This window comes from Haliotis rubra, unplaced genomic scaffold, assembly GCF_003918875.1.
Source record: "Haliotis rubra isolate DU_JTF1 unplaced genomic scaffold, ASM391887v1 Scf790, whole genome shotgun sequence".
Taxonomy (NCBI): Eukaryota; Metazoa; Mollusca; class Gastropoda; order Lepetellida; family Haliotidae; genus Haliotis; species Haliotis rubra.
Window position 1 is genome coordinate 142,964 of NW_025767513.1, and position 17,195 is coordinate 160,158.

A 17,195-nucleotide genomic window follows, 5' to 3' on the forward strand; every position below is an offset into this window, starting at 1 on the left:
ACTGTCAATAAACCCGTATCCGCCTAGTGTACAATAACATGGCAAGGGTTTATATCATTATGATTGAGCCATAATGGTTCTGCAAGAATGTGATAAATTCTGTCACGATTCAGCATTAAACCTTTTGCTAAACATTGTAATTGTTCCATGCTTTTAAAACATCTTTCCAATAAGGGTTTTCAATGTTGTATATTTTGTCAATATTTGCTCCATATTTGAAGATATCATGATAAGGTATATTACAAGCATTATTGTCAGATGATGTTTTACAGTAGAGTCTAAGACTGGATAATTTTAGAGGTTCAATAAATGTTTTTATATCAACCATACCCAGTCCCGCTTCAGTCTTTGATCTTTTCATTGTGATTCTTTTTATTTTATAATTTATATCATTCCAAATGAATTTGAAGATATCTTTTCAACGGATTTAATAAAGTCATCTGGATAATTGGGCAATGAACTGAAACTATGTACTAATTTTGAGATGGCTATTGTTTTTATGACAGTAATTTTTCCTATTAATGTTAATTATCTTTTTCTTCATACTGCTAATAATGTGTTTAGTTCTTCCAGTCTTTTCTTGTATTAATCACGCATAGATCAGCAAAGTTTGGGGTAAACTTGATTCCCAGCACTTCAAACTCTCCATTATACGATTCAGTTTTCAAATGTTTACATAATATTTCTTCATTGCCTGCCTTTGAGACAATCCAGATTGCTTTCGTCTTATCTATATTTATTTTCAGACCCGACATCTTATAAAAAGTATTGATTGTTTCAATAGCTGCATAAAGTCTCTCATCTGTACCATTAAGAAAAACATAGGTATTATCAGCATATTGGCCTGACTTGTATTCTTTATCATCAATAACAATCATTATTTCTTATTACACATCCCATTTTTTCAGCTACAAAGAGGAATAAATATGGTGATAAGGGATCTCCCTGGAGAAACTGAAACTTGAAAACCCATTTAAGAACTCAAGATTTAATCAACTGTGGGTCTAGTGCTAAGATGAAAACTGAACAAGAGACGGATCACTTGAAAGTACACTTCATAACCTTACCAATTCCAGTTTTCCTTATGACACGGCAATGACAATAAATAAAACAATTAAACGACAAATTTAATAATAATCTATCCCACCTATGTAGCACGTTTTGTGCGATAAATAGCTTCTATAGGGTCACAAATGAATTCAATGACGGATGCTCGTGTATCATTTCACATTAAATACGTCTTATGACATCACGAGGTCTTGCCAAAACCTGACCAGGTAAGAACATGTTTAGAAAAATGGCCCGATACATGCTTATCCCATACACCTCTGACCTAGGTATGCCTGTCTACATACATAGTCCGTGAAAGGTTTCACGACATCTCCCAGTTTGCCCTGGAGCAACAGTCATCAGCGCTGAGTGGGTAAAGAACCAGACATAACTGTCAAGCAGGTCCAGAAGATGAATGATCCACGCTTCTCTCAATGTGTCTCTTGTCTTGCCCCACAACAACCTCACGATCAGCCTCTCTTCCAGGAATGTCTGTGACGTGACGTCGGATGCACTGATTGGGCAAGACCAAGGCACGCGGGATATATTTAAGGCAACCTTTTGGAAGAGTTAAGTAAATATTTCGTCAAGGGTGTGCTGGTCGCATCCTCCCCTGTTGGAATCTACCTTGTGTTTCAAGGAATTTCTTTTTCATTTCAAACTGTCATAATGGGAGGTTACGATCTAGAAGTAAGTACATTATAGAAGGTTAATACTATAATAATGTTAATACAACTTCTATGAATGACAACCGTATTCATACCTATTCGTTTTTATTTTTAAAAAAATGCTTGTATAATGCTTGACTTTCTTTGTGAAATTTGAGAGTAAAACATTTTGCCAAGACGTAGGCATCCCCATGGGCACCAATTGTGTTCCTCCTCCTTGCGGATCAGCATCTGTTTCTGTATACATATAAATCAGAATTTCTGCAAAATCAAAACAAAGTAATTTGGCGAAGAAGTTTAACTTAAGCTTCTGGTACATCGATTATCTAATATCGTTCAATGACCATCACTTAGCCAATTGCCTTCCACTGACTTACCCACCTGAACTTGAAATTAAGAAGACAAGTGAGACGGCCTCAACTGTTTCATATTTAGATCTATGCATAAAGATTCAGTGACAAAATCCTCTCCACTAGGCTGTATGACAAAAGGGGTGAATCCAACTTTCCAATTGTCAACAATATTAGTCAAGCAATATTCCAACAGCTCAAGCCTTTGATGTTCACATTTCAAAACTTTGAGGTACAATCGAGCGTGCTCCTTTATCAAAGGGCGTCATACCATCTCATGCTCAGAAGTTGTTTGATCAACGTTAAATCAGTCAAGGCCTCAGTAAAGCTTTGAAGACGTTTTATAGTAGACATGTGGGGGAATTTCCAAATTTGATGAATCAGTGACAAAATGGTGTCCGATGCAATTCCCGATTTTGACTTATACCATCCTTATAGCATATGTTTATGACGGGTGCCACCTGGTATCATCACTATTTTATAGTGATTCATGGACACATGCTCTGTCATCGTATCGCATGGTGACAATTACTGAATTATCTGGTCCAGACTCGATGTGTTTACAACATCGCATGGCTGTAATACTGCTGAAATAAATATATACTCATGATATAGTCACAAATGTACAATCGACTCTGCTTTTAGCAGAGATTTCTTATGGATGTGGAAAGGATTATGTATTTCAGTAAGTTATTATCATCAGTAATGAAAACGGTGAATTATAAAAAAACTTTAACTGGGTGTTCATTAATGGGATTACCGAAGACGTAATATTTCCGCTTTTTACTTTCAACTTCAGATTAATATATATCCATCCGTTTAATTGGACATTTCCTCATATTATCTGATATTGATTTATCAGCTGATTTACGTATGAATAGAAAATCTCTATAGTGGTTATACATACGTCCGTAGATCTAAATCTGATTCAGTTAATTTTCTGTACTTTGATAATACTTTCACTTTTACAGGCCGCTACCTTGAAACCCGCCGCCAAATCGACGTCCTTGCTAAAATGGCTCATCATCGGAACAATTATGGGTATTGTTGGAATTGGCGGCGTTCTTATTGGCCTGGGAGTCTCGGGAAACCTCGGCAAAGGAAGTGATGAGAACAACTTGGTAAGCGTGTTTGTAGCATTATATATAGCATAACAATACACAGTCACTCCATGGTGTGCACTAGCGGATTCTCATTAAACATTCTCTCAATACACCGATACTTCATCTTATGCTGCACAGCAAGTCTGAATATATACGCTAATACCTATGAGGACAATTTAAGTAACAAGTAATGTGATCATAAGTGAGAAACGGGTTGTTTAACATACTTCATGCAATAGATATCCATCAGAAACTATATTTCTAATATGCTAAAGCTAATGTTAATGTTTCTGGGGAGATAGCTATCTCAGTTGTGGAAAATTGTGCTCAGTAACATTTCTTGTGAATAAAATATGTTTAAATGAAATAAATTTTGCTTAATATTAAAATATTTAGTTAAACCGTGTGCATAGAACACGACATAGACAACAATTTCATGTGAGATTTTAATGTAGAGATGTATATTTCAATGGATGTATTACGTCCAGAAGTGGCCTTGGTAACATATCGTAATACAGACAACAATGCTTCATTGTGCAGAAGTCACATTTGCATTACACATTAAGTATTACAGTGACACGACGTACACCCGTTATGTATGGGAAAGTTGAATCTGCAGCACTGAACAAGACAGAAAGAGAAGAGTTTTATCGCTTATGCAAGGATAATGTTACTCTCGAAACGTAACAGCCATAGTTCATCAAGGTCTAAATCGTACATCTATCTAGGAATTAATTAACCCGAGATGGTGTTGGTGACTTTGTACAGTACATGGGTGTATAACAACAGACGAAATTATATCTCATTTGTGAATGGAAACATGCTGTACCAACTCCATATATTTAACATTTACATTTAACCATCTGTCTTTGACAAAGTTATCCCCTTGCTGACCGTTTCATTAAAAGTCATCCAATTAGATAGACATGTCCAACAGTGTGTGAGAGTACGCCTGTGCTGTAACATCGACGTCCGAACGTAATACCAGCCTGTACATCATCCTTCATATACATGTAACTGTCTCGTGTTAGCCCCAGGGCAAATTAAGCGTCTTAAATCAATTTTGCGTCTTAATTGTCTGTGTATAATTGTCACATGTAAACCTCGACGACCGAAGCAATATTTGTTTACATAGCTATGTGTTTGTGTGAGAGAACCTAAAAGTAGATTATAGATGTGTCGTTTACACCAGCCACAGTGCTCCGGTTCCGTAAGTATTAAGTTAAGAGCGAAAAACAAAATATATTTAAAATAAAAATGCTTTCATAAACCGGCGCTTGCTATAAAATGTGCCGCCGACACAAACTCCCTACCTTGTATACTCACTGACAATGCGTGTAGAGACGACAGAACGGGATGTTCCCATTTCGCTTACATCCCATTTCGCCTACAGTAATTGAGGATGGCAACTCATCCACCCCTCATTCAGTGAGGGAAGCTTAGGCACACTCCCCTCATAACAACGTATGGTATGGATTTACAACTTCTTTATTATTTACGATACACGACGTGTTTTGGTTACGTCCTGACCCTTCATCAGGTGCATGACAGAATATGATTTACCAGCAAAATATATAGTACGTACAGGAGGGCGATGAGATGGAATTAAAGATTGAGATGTACAGATATCAAGGAGATTAAGTGATATGTTTTGACTAAGATGTACAGAATTCAAAGGGAATAAGTGGTATGTTTTTCCATATTAAGTGCTATGTTTTTCCACAAAGAAAAATATTCTTTTTATGTTTCTGATTATAATCTCTGCTTTAATAAACACATAAACATCAAGCAGAGACCCAGGGATTGTATATGTTTATGTGAATATGACTGTGCTACAAAGGGGGGTCGGGAACTTGGACTTTAGCCGTAGCGATTTATGACCCTTCCCAGCACTACGTAGTTGACGATGATGTAATACACATGAAAAGTAGTAGAACAAGTGGCTACAGTTACTTACATGTATAACGTAATGTACAACACATGACCCTCATTCACCCGCAAGTCGGGAGCGATGGCTCTTCTTGAAGCACCTAAGTTTTAACATTACTCATGTACATGTATGACGAACAATCTCTGGTCTGAATACGATCACGGCGTTGTATCTTTTAATACACATTAAAACTGAAATTAACTATACTACTAACAGTCACTACCCTCCACTGGATCAACATCAGGTTGCCACCAACCATCTATTATCAACATTCTGGCCACAGTTCATACCTGCGGTTATACTTCAAATTTAAGTCGCTGCCAAAATCTTCTATAGTCACCTTTTCTGTAATTGTGTTCTTGATTCTGTTTCTGTCAGTCCTTAAAAAGATCTATTTTACCTGATACACGTACGGTAGAGTGGTTATCTTTTCTGTGTAATCCTGATCTTCCCGCACAGTGTAGGGTAATGCCGTCAAATTTGTGGTCCTGTTTCTTCAATAAAACTCAGGGAAACTAGTTATGGGACATTCATCCCACAAATATTAAAAAAGGAAGTTATGGATAATTGAGAGCATTAAAAGCCACCATTTACAATCACGAGAGATGACTGAATGAGGAGGGAATGTGATGGAGGATGGGACTACTTCATGTGACATTAATAGGCTGTAAACAAGTACATGACGCATCACCAGCTATAACGCATACAGGGAAATCGTGACTTGTTTATGACCGCATCAGATCACATCCTTTCCCATAAAATATTTACGTCAGCAAAGGCAAATCTTCAGGGTTGCTTTTTTCGAGCAGATTTAGATCCTGTTGACATGAATGTTTTTTCAGGCGTAAAAACATATCTGTACATTTTCTGTACATTAATTTTTTGCCATCACACTTTATTTGCCATCATTCTTGTGACTGCAGTTCAGCTGGTCAGTGGTTTGTATAACCGCCCGTCAAAATTACCACATAGTACACAGTTCCGTGTCTTCTGTCACACTGAAATTGATATAAAGTGTAATCAATAATATTGTGGATCTTGACATTAATCTGTTGATCTGAACAGAACTTCTATCCTATTGTAATACTATGAAAGGCCTTGACAGCTAACCATACATAACTGATCGTAACAACATCAATATCAGTCGTGGCGTCAAGGTAATATTAATGTCATAAAGCATCTCCTATCGCACAATCTTTATACAGTATCTTTATCCCAGATTTCTCTATCCATATGCCTGGTGTGTGTGTGTGTGTGTGTGTGTGTGTGTGTGTGTGTGTGTGTGTGTGTGTGTGTGTGTGTGTGTGTGTGTGTGTGTGTGTGTGTGTGTGTGTGTGTGTGTGTGTGTGTGTGTGTCCTAGTGGTTAAAGCGTGCGCTCGTCACGCCGAAGACCCGGGTTCGATTCCCCACGTGGGTACAATGTGTGAAGCCCATTTCTGGTGTCCCCAGCCGTGATATTGGTGGAATATTGCTAAAAGCGGCGTAAAACTAAACTCACTCACTCATATGCCTGTGCGTGTACCGAAGTAAGGAGGTACTTGTGATCAGATATTGGACTATGTCATCATGTTCTGGTCTAAGGTCTGCATGTCCTATTTGTGTACATCAAAGCCTCTTGGGTGGGGCTTATGTTACCAGTTGTATCATACACCATCAATAACCTGGTTACCGAAAGACAAGGCATGTCAACCTCGTAACATTTAGAGAGGTCACTCCGGTCCGTCAGGTGTTGCTGGTCAACGCCTATCTTACTCGCCTGAAGGGTATTTTTATTATTTGCCGAAGACAGAGGTCAATCTGGTCCACCCAGAGCAAGAGGACAACTGTACAAACTAACTGTAACACTTTCTATGTATATCCCTAGTTCTATTATATTCAGCGCTTACACAACTTCATATGATTAGAAATGAAGAAAAGATATTACTCATAAGTAATGGTTATACTTAGAAGTATTGGTTATACTTATTTCTTATCATAAACAGAAATATATATGTGCACATTGTTCATATAGAAGTGGTTATTTCGATATAATTATTGCTGACTCAAACATATTGCTTAATTATTTCATTTTAAGATCTATAAAGACAGCAGTTATATCTAGTTATATGTAACGTCGCGCTTTATGATAATGAATAAACGTTAAAACGAATACAGGTGTACAAGAATATTCCATAAAAGGTTGCAAGGATTTCCCCCTGTCACGATCTTGAACTTTGACCGCTAGATCCGTGCAACACACTGATAAACAACATGTTTTATGTTCAGACATATTTCAACAGAAACCCGCCCATAATAATGTCACGTTATGAAGTGTTGGCTGTTTTTCATCCTACATCCTGACAAGCTGACATTTATGAAAAAACAAAACACAAACTATTATCCCGACCTTGTTTTGATGAAGCGCTTTTATCAGTGATCATCAATAAGAAATATTCCTCCTCCTTTATTCGTCCATTTCTCTGAGTTTTTCTTGTACTTGTTTCTGTTTTTCCCTCTTCAATGCCACATTTCTGTTATAGATCACAGGCGGACCCGCTCAGGCAGGAATGTTCAATGGGCAGAACCGACAGGGTAGCTTTGGACAGAACCAGAATGGCTTCGGTATGCTGGGGAATGCTGTTGGCATCCCTGACGATGTGAGTCTGCATACCACATATATGTCGTATGCTACATCATTTTCATATATGAACTTTCTTCTTTACTGTTCTTGTGATGAATGTGTCAGAAAGATCAATTCAGCGAATAAGTATAGAAGTATAGAAGTTGAACGTTCCAAACAAATCTGGTTATTTGTTGCGTAAAATGTGCATATTTTCTTTCATCACAGACGCCAGACAATGTTCCCGATGTGGTTGAGAACGTTGTTGAAAATATCAACGATGTCAGGAACGATATTGCAGACAACGTAGCCGACGTTGTTGACACTGCCTCTGACGCAGCTAATAACGTCATCGATGCAGCTGCTGACATTGTGGATGATGTTAACAACGATGTGAATGATGTTGTTGACGACATTCGCGATGATGTTGCAGAGATTCGGGGTGATGTGACTGATACAGTTGATGACATGTTAGATGATGTCGACGATGTGGCAGATGGTGTCAACGATGTAGCAGATGATGTCGACGATGTGGCAGATGATGTCGACGATGTGGCAGATGATGTGGACGATGTGGCAGATGATGTGGCAGATGATGTCGACGATGTGGCAGATGAGGTCAATGATGTAACAGATGATGCCGACGATGTGACTGACGTTGATGATGACGACAGTCGCGAAGATGACGACAATGTTTCCGAAGATATAGATGATGCCTTAGAAGATATTGCTGAGGCAAGGGAAGATCTGGTCGACCAGGCGACGGATGCGCTTGAGGACAGGTTGGACGGTATCGATGACCAAGCTGATGATGTAAGAGATGACCTTGAAGACAGACTTGAAGCATCACTGGAAGGTGCAGAAGCTGATCTGGAGGATGTCCTAGAAGGTACAGTTGGTGATATTCCAGATACTGTTGACGGTGTGCTTGGTGGTGCTTCTGCAGGCGCGTTTTTGGAAGTTGGTGAGGGGTTTTCTGATGGTGTTTCTGATGTTGGGGATGATATTGGCGATGTGGTGGATGAGGTAGCTGATGGTCTAGATACTCTTGGTGATGGTGTAGAGGACATGACCCTTGCAATGGCAGTGGCAGCTGGGCTGATGAACCCAGCGCCCGCTGCCGCTATGGGAGGAGAGTTGGTTGGAGATGCTGGAGATGCCTTTGGGGATTTGGTAGGTGATGCAGGAGATGCTGTTGATGATATAGGTGGAGAAGTTGGGGATGCAGTGGGTGATACTAGGGATACGTTTGGAGGAGCGGCTGGAGATTTGGATGATATGGTTGGCGACGTTGGTGATAATATGGGCGATATGTATGGTGGAATAGGTGATGCGATGGGTGATGTAATGGGTGATATGGGTGATGTGATGGGTGGTGCTGGTGATATGGGTGATATGCTAGGCGATGCTGGGGATACTATGGGCGATATGTTTGGAGGAATGAGTGACGCGATGGGTGGTATGGGGGATATGCTGGGTGACGCTAGGGATGGTATGGGCGATATGGTTGGAGGTATGGGTGATGCGATGGGTGGTGTGGGTGATATGCTGGGTGACGCTAGGGATACTATGGGAGATATGGTTGGAGGTATGGGTGATACGATAGGTGACGCGATGGGTGGTATGGGGGATATGCTGGGTGACGCTAGGGATGGTATGGGCGATATGTATGGAGGTATGGGTGATACAATGGGTGACGCGATAGGTGGTATGGGGGGGATATGCTGGGTGATGCTAGGGATGGTATGGGCGATATGTATGGAGGTATGGGTGATACGATGGGTGACGCGATGGGTGGTATGGGGGATATACTGGGTGATGCTAGGGATGGTATGGGCGATATGTATGGAGGTATGGGTGATACGATGGGTGACGCGATGGGTGGTATGGGGGATATGCTGGGTGATGCTAGGGATGGTATGGGCGATATGTATGGAGGTATGGGTGATACGATGGGTGACGCGATGGGTGGTATGGGGGATATGCTGGGTGATGCTAGGGATGGTATGGGCGATATGTATGGAGGTATGGGTGATACGATGGGTGATGCGATGGGTGGTATGGGGGATATGCTGGGTGATGCTAGGGATACTATGGGCGATATGTATGGAGGTATGGGCGACACAATGAGTGACGCGATGGGTGGTATAGGTGATATGATGGGCGATGCTAGGGATACTATGGGCGATATGTTTGGAGGGCTGGGTGATGCGATGGGGGATATGGGAGATATGATTGGTATTGATGGTATGGATAACATGGGCGGAATGTTAGCAGCTATGGAAATGAACAGGAGAATGGGTATGGGTTCTCAGCCCGTAAGACAATATATGGGACGTCGAACAGGTCCAAGTATGGGACCGTACATGAGTCCATTTCCGGTAAATCAGATGGGTCCTAATGTAGGTCAAGGCACTGGACAACAAATGGGTCCATATATGGCACCTCGGATTGGTCAAGGCATGGGACCTCAAACGCAACCTCAAGCGCAGAGTTCTGGATTTCCAAATCAGTTGCCTATGATGTTGATGGATGATTTCGAAATGGATTTTGGATTTGATATGTAACTCCATCTCCATAGTCACCGTGTGATTATTTTATTATTGATTAAAGAGCAAAGGTCTGCTTAATGACGCATGCAAACATACCTGATTCTGATGCGATAATTGTACATATACACGCGTATTTTTCGGTACTGCACATAAAAAGCTACGTTCAATCCATGAAAAATATATGAAGAAATTTTATTGTTACATTATAGTATTGCATCCTTTTCAAAGTACATGTATATTCAATGACGAATTCAGTTTTTATTATCAATAAAAGACAATCAGAAAATACACCCAGTATAAAATATATACATTAATCCAGAAAAATCATCGTGTCATTGGGAACAGACAACGTATGGTATATTATGTTGGTACATGTTTGATGGTAAGTATATGTATACATACAATGTATGGTACAAACACGGAAGATTAACACGATGTTTACGCCAACAATATATTATTTATCATTGTCAGCATGTTGGTTCCTTCCTGGTTAGCATACTAACAAAGTGTTAGTTACTTGGCATGCAACCTTGTTGTATACCTTAGTATCAATGTCATGATATCATAACATTTTGAATTAAACATTTAATTGTATATTGTTGGTCGTTTTAGTTATCACTTGATTTAATATACGGTTCGAGGTTTCTGTAGCTAGTGATTAATTGATTAAAAATAATCATTCGTACATACTATCGCATTAACAGCAATGTTTTACACGTATAATACATCCATCCATTCATTGCTTATGGCAAACACATTTTATGTATGTCATTGTGTAGTAATGATTCATTTTAACTCAACCAGATATCTTAGATGACAACGAATCGGATGATGATCACAGCGACGACGACAGTTCTTTGGAGAATATAAGAGATGCTTTAGAAGACAGAATCGAGGAATTGACTGATAATGATGATACATATGAAGGCCAAGATGACGGAGTTGATAATGATGACAGTGATGACAGTTCTTTGGAGAATATAAGGGATGGTTTAGAAGACAGAATCGAGGACGTGGCAGGTGGTGATATAGGTGATGATGATGATGATGACGATGATGGATTTGAAAAGCAAGATGGCATTGATAATGATGACAGTGATGACAGTCCTTTGGAGAATATGGGGGATGCTTTAGAAGACGGAAGCAAGGATTTGACTGGTGATGATGATGATGATGATGACAGTACTTTAGATAATATGAGGGAGGCTTTAGAAGACAGGATCGATGACGTGACTGATGATGATGATGATAGTGATGATGGTGCATTTGAAGAGCAAAATGACGTTGATAACGATGACAGTCCTTTAGATAATATGAGGGAGGCTTTCGAAGACAGGATCGATGACGTGACTGGTGATGATAATGATAATAATAATGATGATGATACAGTAGAAGGGCAAATTGACACACCTGATGATCAAGATGATCTTTCTAACGATGATGATGACACACCCTTGGACAATATGAGAGAGGCTTTGGAAGACAGAATCGACACAATCACTGACGACCGCACACCTGATGATCAAGATGATCTTTCTAACGATAATGATGACACACCCTTGGACAATATGAGAGAGGCTTTGGAAGACAGAATCGACACAATCACTGACGATCGCACACCTGATGATCAAGATGATCTTTCTAATGATAATGATGACACACCCTTGGACAATATGAGAGAGGCTTTGGAAGACAGAATCGACACAATCACTGACGACCGCACACCTGATGATCAAGATGATCTTTCTAACGATGATGATGACACACCCTTGGACAATATGAGAGAGGCTTTGGAAGACAGAATCGACACAATCACTGACGACCGCACACCTGATGATCAAGATGATCTTTCTAACGATAATGATGACACACCCTTGGACAATATGAGAGAGGCTTTGGAAGACAGAATCGACACAATCACTGACGACCGCACACCTGATGATCAAGATGATCTTTCTAACGATGACGATGACACACCCTTGGACAATATGAGAGAGGCTTTGGAAGACAGAATCGACACACAATCACTGACGACCGCACACCTGATGATCAAGATGATCTTTCTAACGATAATGATGACACACCCTTGGACAATATGAGAGAGGCTTTGGAAGACAGAATCGACACAATCACTGACGACCGCACACCTGATGATCAAGATGATCTTTCTAACGATAATGATGACACACCCCTGATGATGGACAATATGAGAGAGGCTTTGGAAGACAGAATCGACACAATCACTGACGACCGCACACCTGATGATCAAGATGATCTTTCTAACGATAATGATGACACACCCTTGGACAATATGAGAGAGGCTTTGGAAGACAGAATCGACACAATTACTGACGACCGCACACCTGATGATCAAGATGATCTTTCGAACGTTAACGATGATAATGATGACACACCCTTGGACAATATGAGAGAGGCTTTGGAAGACAGAATCGACACAATCACTGACGACCGCACACCTGATGATCAAGATGATCTTTCTAACGATAACGATGATAATGATGACACACCCTTGGACAATATGAGAGAGGCTTTGGAAGACAGAATCGACACAATCACTGACGACCGCACACCTGATGATCAAGATGAGAGAGGCTTTGGAAGACTTTCTAACGTTAATGATGATAATGATGACACACCCTTGGACAATATGAGAGAGGCTTTGGAAGACAGAATCGACACAATCACTGACGACCGCACACCTGACGATCAAGATGATCTTTCTAACGTTAACGATGATAATGATGACACACCCTTGGACAATATGAGAGAGGCTTTGGAAGACAGAATCGACACAATCACTGACGACCGCACACCTGATGATCAAGATGACCTTTCTAACGATGATATGATGACACACCCTTGGACAATATGAGAGAGGCTTTGGAAGACAGAATCGACACAATTACTGACGACGGCATATCTGATGATCAAGATGACATCTCTGATGATATTGATGACACACCCTTGGATAATATGAGAGAAGCTGCGCTTGACAAAATTGGAGACATCATCGATAATGCACCGCCATATGTTGTGGACTCATCTGAAGAAGCTGACGATGTTATGGCTGATTCAGTGGAAGACACGGTCGTTGATGTTACAGATGAACAAAATGGTATGATTGATACGATGCAAGATATTGTTGGGGATGTCATGGATGCAAGAAGTGATGCAGTCGGCAACGTGGATGACTCCTCGATGGATATTGCTGATAACTTTGCAGATGCTGTTTATAACGCGAGAGTGTCAATTGACGATGCCTTCAGTGACAGTGTTGATGCAGCTGCTGACGTAAGAGACACTGCAGTAGATGCCATGTTGGAAATGGACCCCACGATAGGAACGATAAACAACGGAGGGGACTCAATGGACGGGTTAATGAATACCGATGAAGATGGATTTGACGTTGTGGATGAATAAAACAAATCTAGATTAATTTATTTCCTACGCATTGTGTGATGTGAGTCTGTGTTTTCACATGACGACATTATTTCAGAATTATATCATTGGTCCATATCCATCGCTTGAGAACCGTCTCCGACATGTTAAGTGGCTTTTCACGAGCAATAAAATCAAACCATGTTTGTCAGCAAGCTGTTGGATTCATACCCATTGTGCTTTCAGAGTGTTTCTACCAAAGGCGGCTGGTCCGTCACTATGTATATATCAAGCTCTGTTTGTATACTTGGTGCTCTAGACTTTGTATATACCAGATGACGTTGTTGCAATGTTCTTGTATGCTATTATCTCCATTAGTGCTAATCGTCGTGTGATAATCCATATAACAATACAGTTTGTGGGATTACAATATTGTTAAGTGAATAAATAATTCTTTATACTATCATATTCCTTTATTTGGATTCAGGCATAATGTATAACTGATTTATGGTTATGTCGTTTTGACATAACGGTTCAGTACAGTATGTCATTAATGGACATTTCTTTGTTGACATCTATCATATAACAAGACAAAAGTTATGCTTGATGGGATTTTACGAACACACAACGCAAGCAATACCTAAATTTATGGTAACCATGGAAACAAAAACAAACAGGAGTTAGGTATTACTAGTTTTTCGCTTTTATGATACGGCGAAAGCACAGGTTTCACACACTGTGCCAGTACTAGTAATGGATGTTTGCCGTGCAAACGGAACGCTTGAACCAAAAGCCACCCAAACAACCACTCAAAAACCGGTATCGTGACGAATACTTTCAACAACAAACGACATAGAAAGTCATGTAGGACAGGACCCATCTTAACATACACAGGCGACACATACTGAGACCACTGAGATCACTCAGTAACCTCTTTTGGCATACACCGGACACTGGAGATGTAACACACCAATACATGTACATTGTACAGCTTCTTGGGGAAAACACACATCTCATGATCGATCATTAACGTGTTAGAAGACTTCAATTCATTATCAAAAACACTAAACGTGTCAGCTGGTTTGCACATGGTGATAGATATAACTCTCTGTCATAAGTGACATCCTCTTTACTACAAGCTTTCGTTTTTATGTAGAACGAATCCATTCCAAATAACGACTTATCCCCAGGTGGTAGACAGATCATCGAAAGAACGTTCCAACAGGCCTGCCTGAGGCAATAGATCATTCTGCAAGTAGTCATAATTACTATTACATTGTTTTTCCCTGTCATAATAGACCTATGATTAAAGAGAGACAATTAGCCCATTGTACATTACATGGAGTCGTTCCTTTTGACTTTAGAGGATACCCATGAATCTATCACTTATTCAACCTTTGAAAATGTAAATGCGTTTAAACAATATTCAGTGAGTGATTTAGGGACTCGGGGTTAACAGTATTTGAGCAGATTTATGAGGATGTGTCAAGTCAATCAAAATCGTCGAAATAACATTGTTGACCTTCATCAGTTTCGTTTATTTCCGTGATATATATTAACAACACATATACACTTCACACGATAATCAAATTATAGGTCCACGCCCAGATACAGGCATTAAGGCATTAAGGAATTATGACAATTAAGTTCCACCTCTGAATTATGGGAAATGAATACCACATTTTTTTCAACAAAGTGAGTCACGGTCACAATAATGTTAACAAGATTGCAATTGCACTGCAAGAGTTAGCGTTACACATTATCCCCTTTTGTGAATGGAACCCGGAGCTTCGCTATGGAAGAGTAACACCCGTCCCATGTGATCATCAGTTCAGACATTGTTACCACTGAGAACCATAACTGCATCAGTTCAGTCTATTTAAGGAAGTTAAACGCTATGTAGTATAGGCAATACACATCAACAAAATACATCAAAACTAGCACAATTACCCTTATCGGAACCCGATTTTTCTTTTACTGAGCGCTACTTTATGTAAGTAGACCAGGACGTTTTTGTTTCAATTTTCTCTTCATGTTGTAACGGGAGCAGTTTTGTCGTTCTCAAATGTCAATGGGTTAACCAGGAAACCGGATATTATCATCTCACAAAACAACTAGGAAACCGGATATTATCATCTCACAAAACAACTAGGAAACCGGATATTATCTCACAAAACAACTAGGAAACCGGATATTATCATCTCACAAAACAACTAGGAAACCGGATATTATCATCTCACAAAACAACTAGGAAACCGGATATTATCATCTCACAAAACAACTAGGAAACCGGATATTATCTCACAAAACAACTAGGAAACCGGATATTATCATCTCTAAAACCTGCAACTGACTGCAAACAATGGTGATAACTGTTTCATGCAGGATTAATAAAGAAACATAAATGTCCTCTGACACCAAACATAAGGATGATGGCAATGTACATACAGACATTCAGTGTAGAGTCCGTACTTTATCCTCTAATGGCGGCCAGTCACGTACATGTACGAAAGCGTGACAAGGTTGTCATAGTCGCATGACAAACTCGCTCATCAGTCAAACTTGTCGTCAGGAAGAAGTGACGTCACAGACCAGGAAAGTGTGTCTATAACGCCTTTGAAGAATTTTTCAAAAATAGCATTTCATGACTAAACTTGACATACATATTCATTCTTGACTCTCAAAAGTAATTAACATTAGTATTTCATAAATATCATTACTACCATTTGACATTTTATGCCAGGACATAAGTGGGATAAAATAGACATTTTGTCAAGGCCAGCGAGACAAAATCCTCATGTAAGCTATTAATAGTGAAATTTAAAGTCTCACAACACCCATGAATGGTAGCACTTGCAATTGACTGTCACTCATATCATGTAATGCATCACAGAAACGTGAAGGTTTGTCACGATGACGCTACGATTGAAACATACCGTCTCGGAGACTGGTCGCTGACATCCGGAAACAGTAATTATTAGTGGAGATTTGGTATAATAATTCATATTCCCACTTTTTAAGTAATACGAGTAAATCAATATGCCGTTAAGATATTTTCGGTTTGTACGACCTTTTTGTTAAAAGAATATTTACTATGTTTATAAAATGTCTTATTCCCAACTCTTCATTAGACTAAAAGTGACCTTAATGTATATTCTGAAGAAGTCTTAGGTGCTGCTGCTGTTAGCTGCCACTGAATGCACTTCACGTGAAAAGGGTTCATCATACTCTTAATAATAATGCTCATACAGTGTGAAAAATGATCGTGGAAATGGTCATATGAATACATTCTTGGCGTACAAAAGGACAATATGTTGGAGACGTTTGTAGCAGGTGACCCTGGTAGGACAGGAACCCTTCACAATTAAGTGCACCTGGTTAGATCACTGTTTTATAGTGGTTCACAAACTAGGCTTATGGCGAAGTGGGGATCGTAGATGGCCCAGATTTCTTAAAAGGATAACGGAAAAGCTTTGTCACTTCTATTCAGAGAGGGCAGTTTTCTTTAGTATAACGAGATGAAGGACTGAAAAGACGGACCTT

The 17,195-nt window shown here is 39.7% G+C and overlaps 1 protein-coding gene across 3 annotated transcripts; it reads left to right on the forward strand.

Annotated features, from left to right (window-relative positions):
* Positions 1–1,614: 1,614 nt before the first annotated feature.
* On the forward strand, positions 1,615–14,112 carry LOC124261201 (otolith matrix protein OMM-64-like). 3 transcript variants are annotated; one of them, XM_046695520.1, is made up of 8 exons: positions 1,615–1,740; positions 3,040–3,189; positions 7,622–7,738; positions 7,930–8,590; positions 11,058–11,243; positions 11,382–12,250; positions 12,469–12,856; positions 13,207–14,112. In XM_046695520.1, the coding sequence occupies exons 1-8, from the start codon at positions 1,720–1,722 to the stop codon at positions 13,692–13,694; spliced, it is 2,880 nt and encodes a 959-aa protein (XP_046551476.1). In that variant the 5' UTR covers positions 1,615–1,719; the 3' UTR covers positions 13,695–14,112. The 3 variants fall into 3 exon arrangements, with proteins under 3 accessions (XP_046551476.1, XP_046551475.1, XP_046551478.1); XM_046695519.1 differs by having other exon boundaries at positions 11,058–12,250; XM_046695522.1 differs by having other exon boundaries at positions 11,058–11,725.
* The last annotated feature ends 3,083 nt before the right edge of the window (positions 14,113–17,195 follow it).

Excerpts from the sequence above, each read along its gene's own strand:
- LOC124261201 (XM_046695519.1), top strand. The coding sequence starts at position 1,720 with ATGGGAGGTTACGATCTAGAA. Across the intron at positions 1,741-3,039 it reads TGGGAGGTTACGATCTAGAA|GCCGCTACCTTGAAACCCGC; the intron begins GTAAGTACATTA and ends TCACTTTTACAG. Across the intron at positions 7,739-7,929 it reads CTGTTGGCATCCCTGACGAT|ACGCCAGACAATGTTCCCGA; the intron begins GTGAGTCTGCAT and ends CTTTCATCACAG.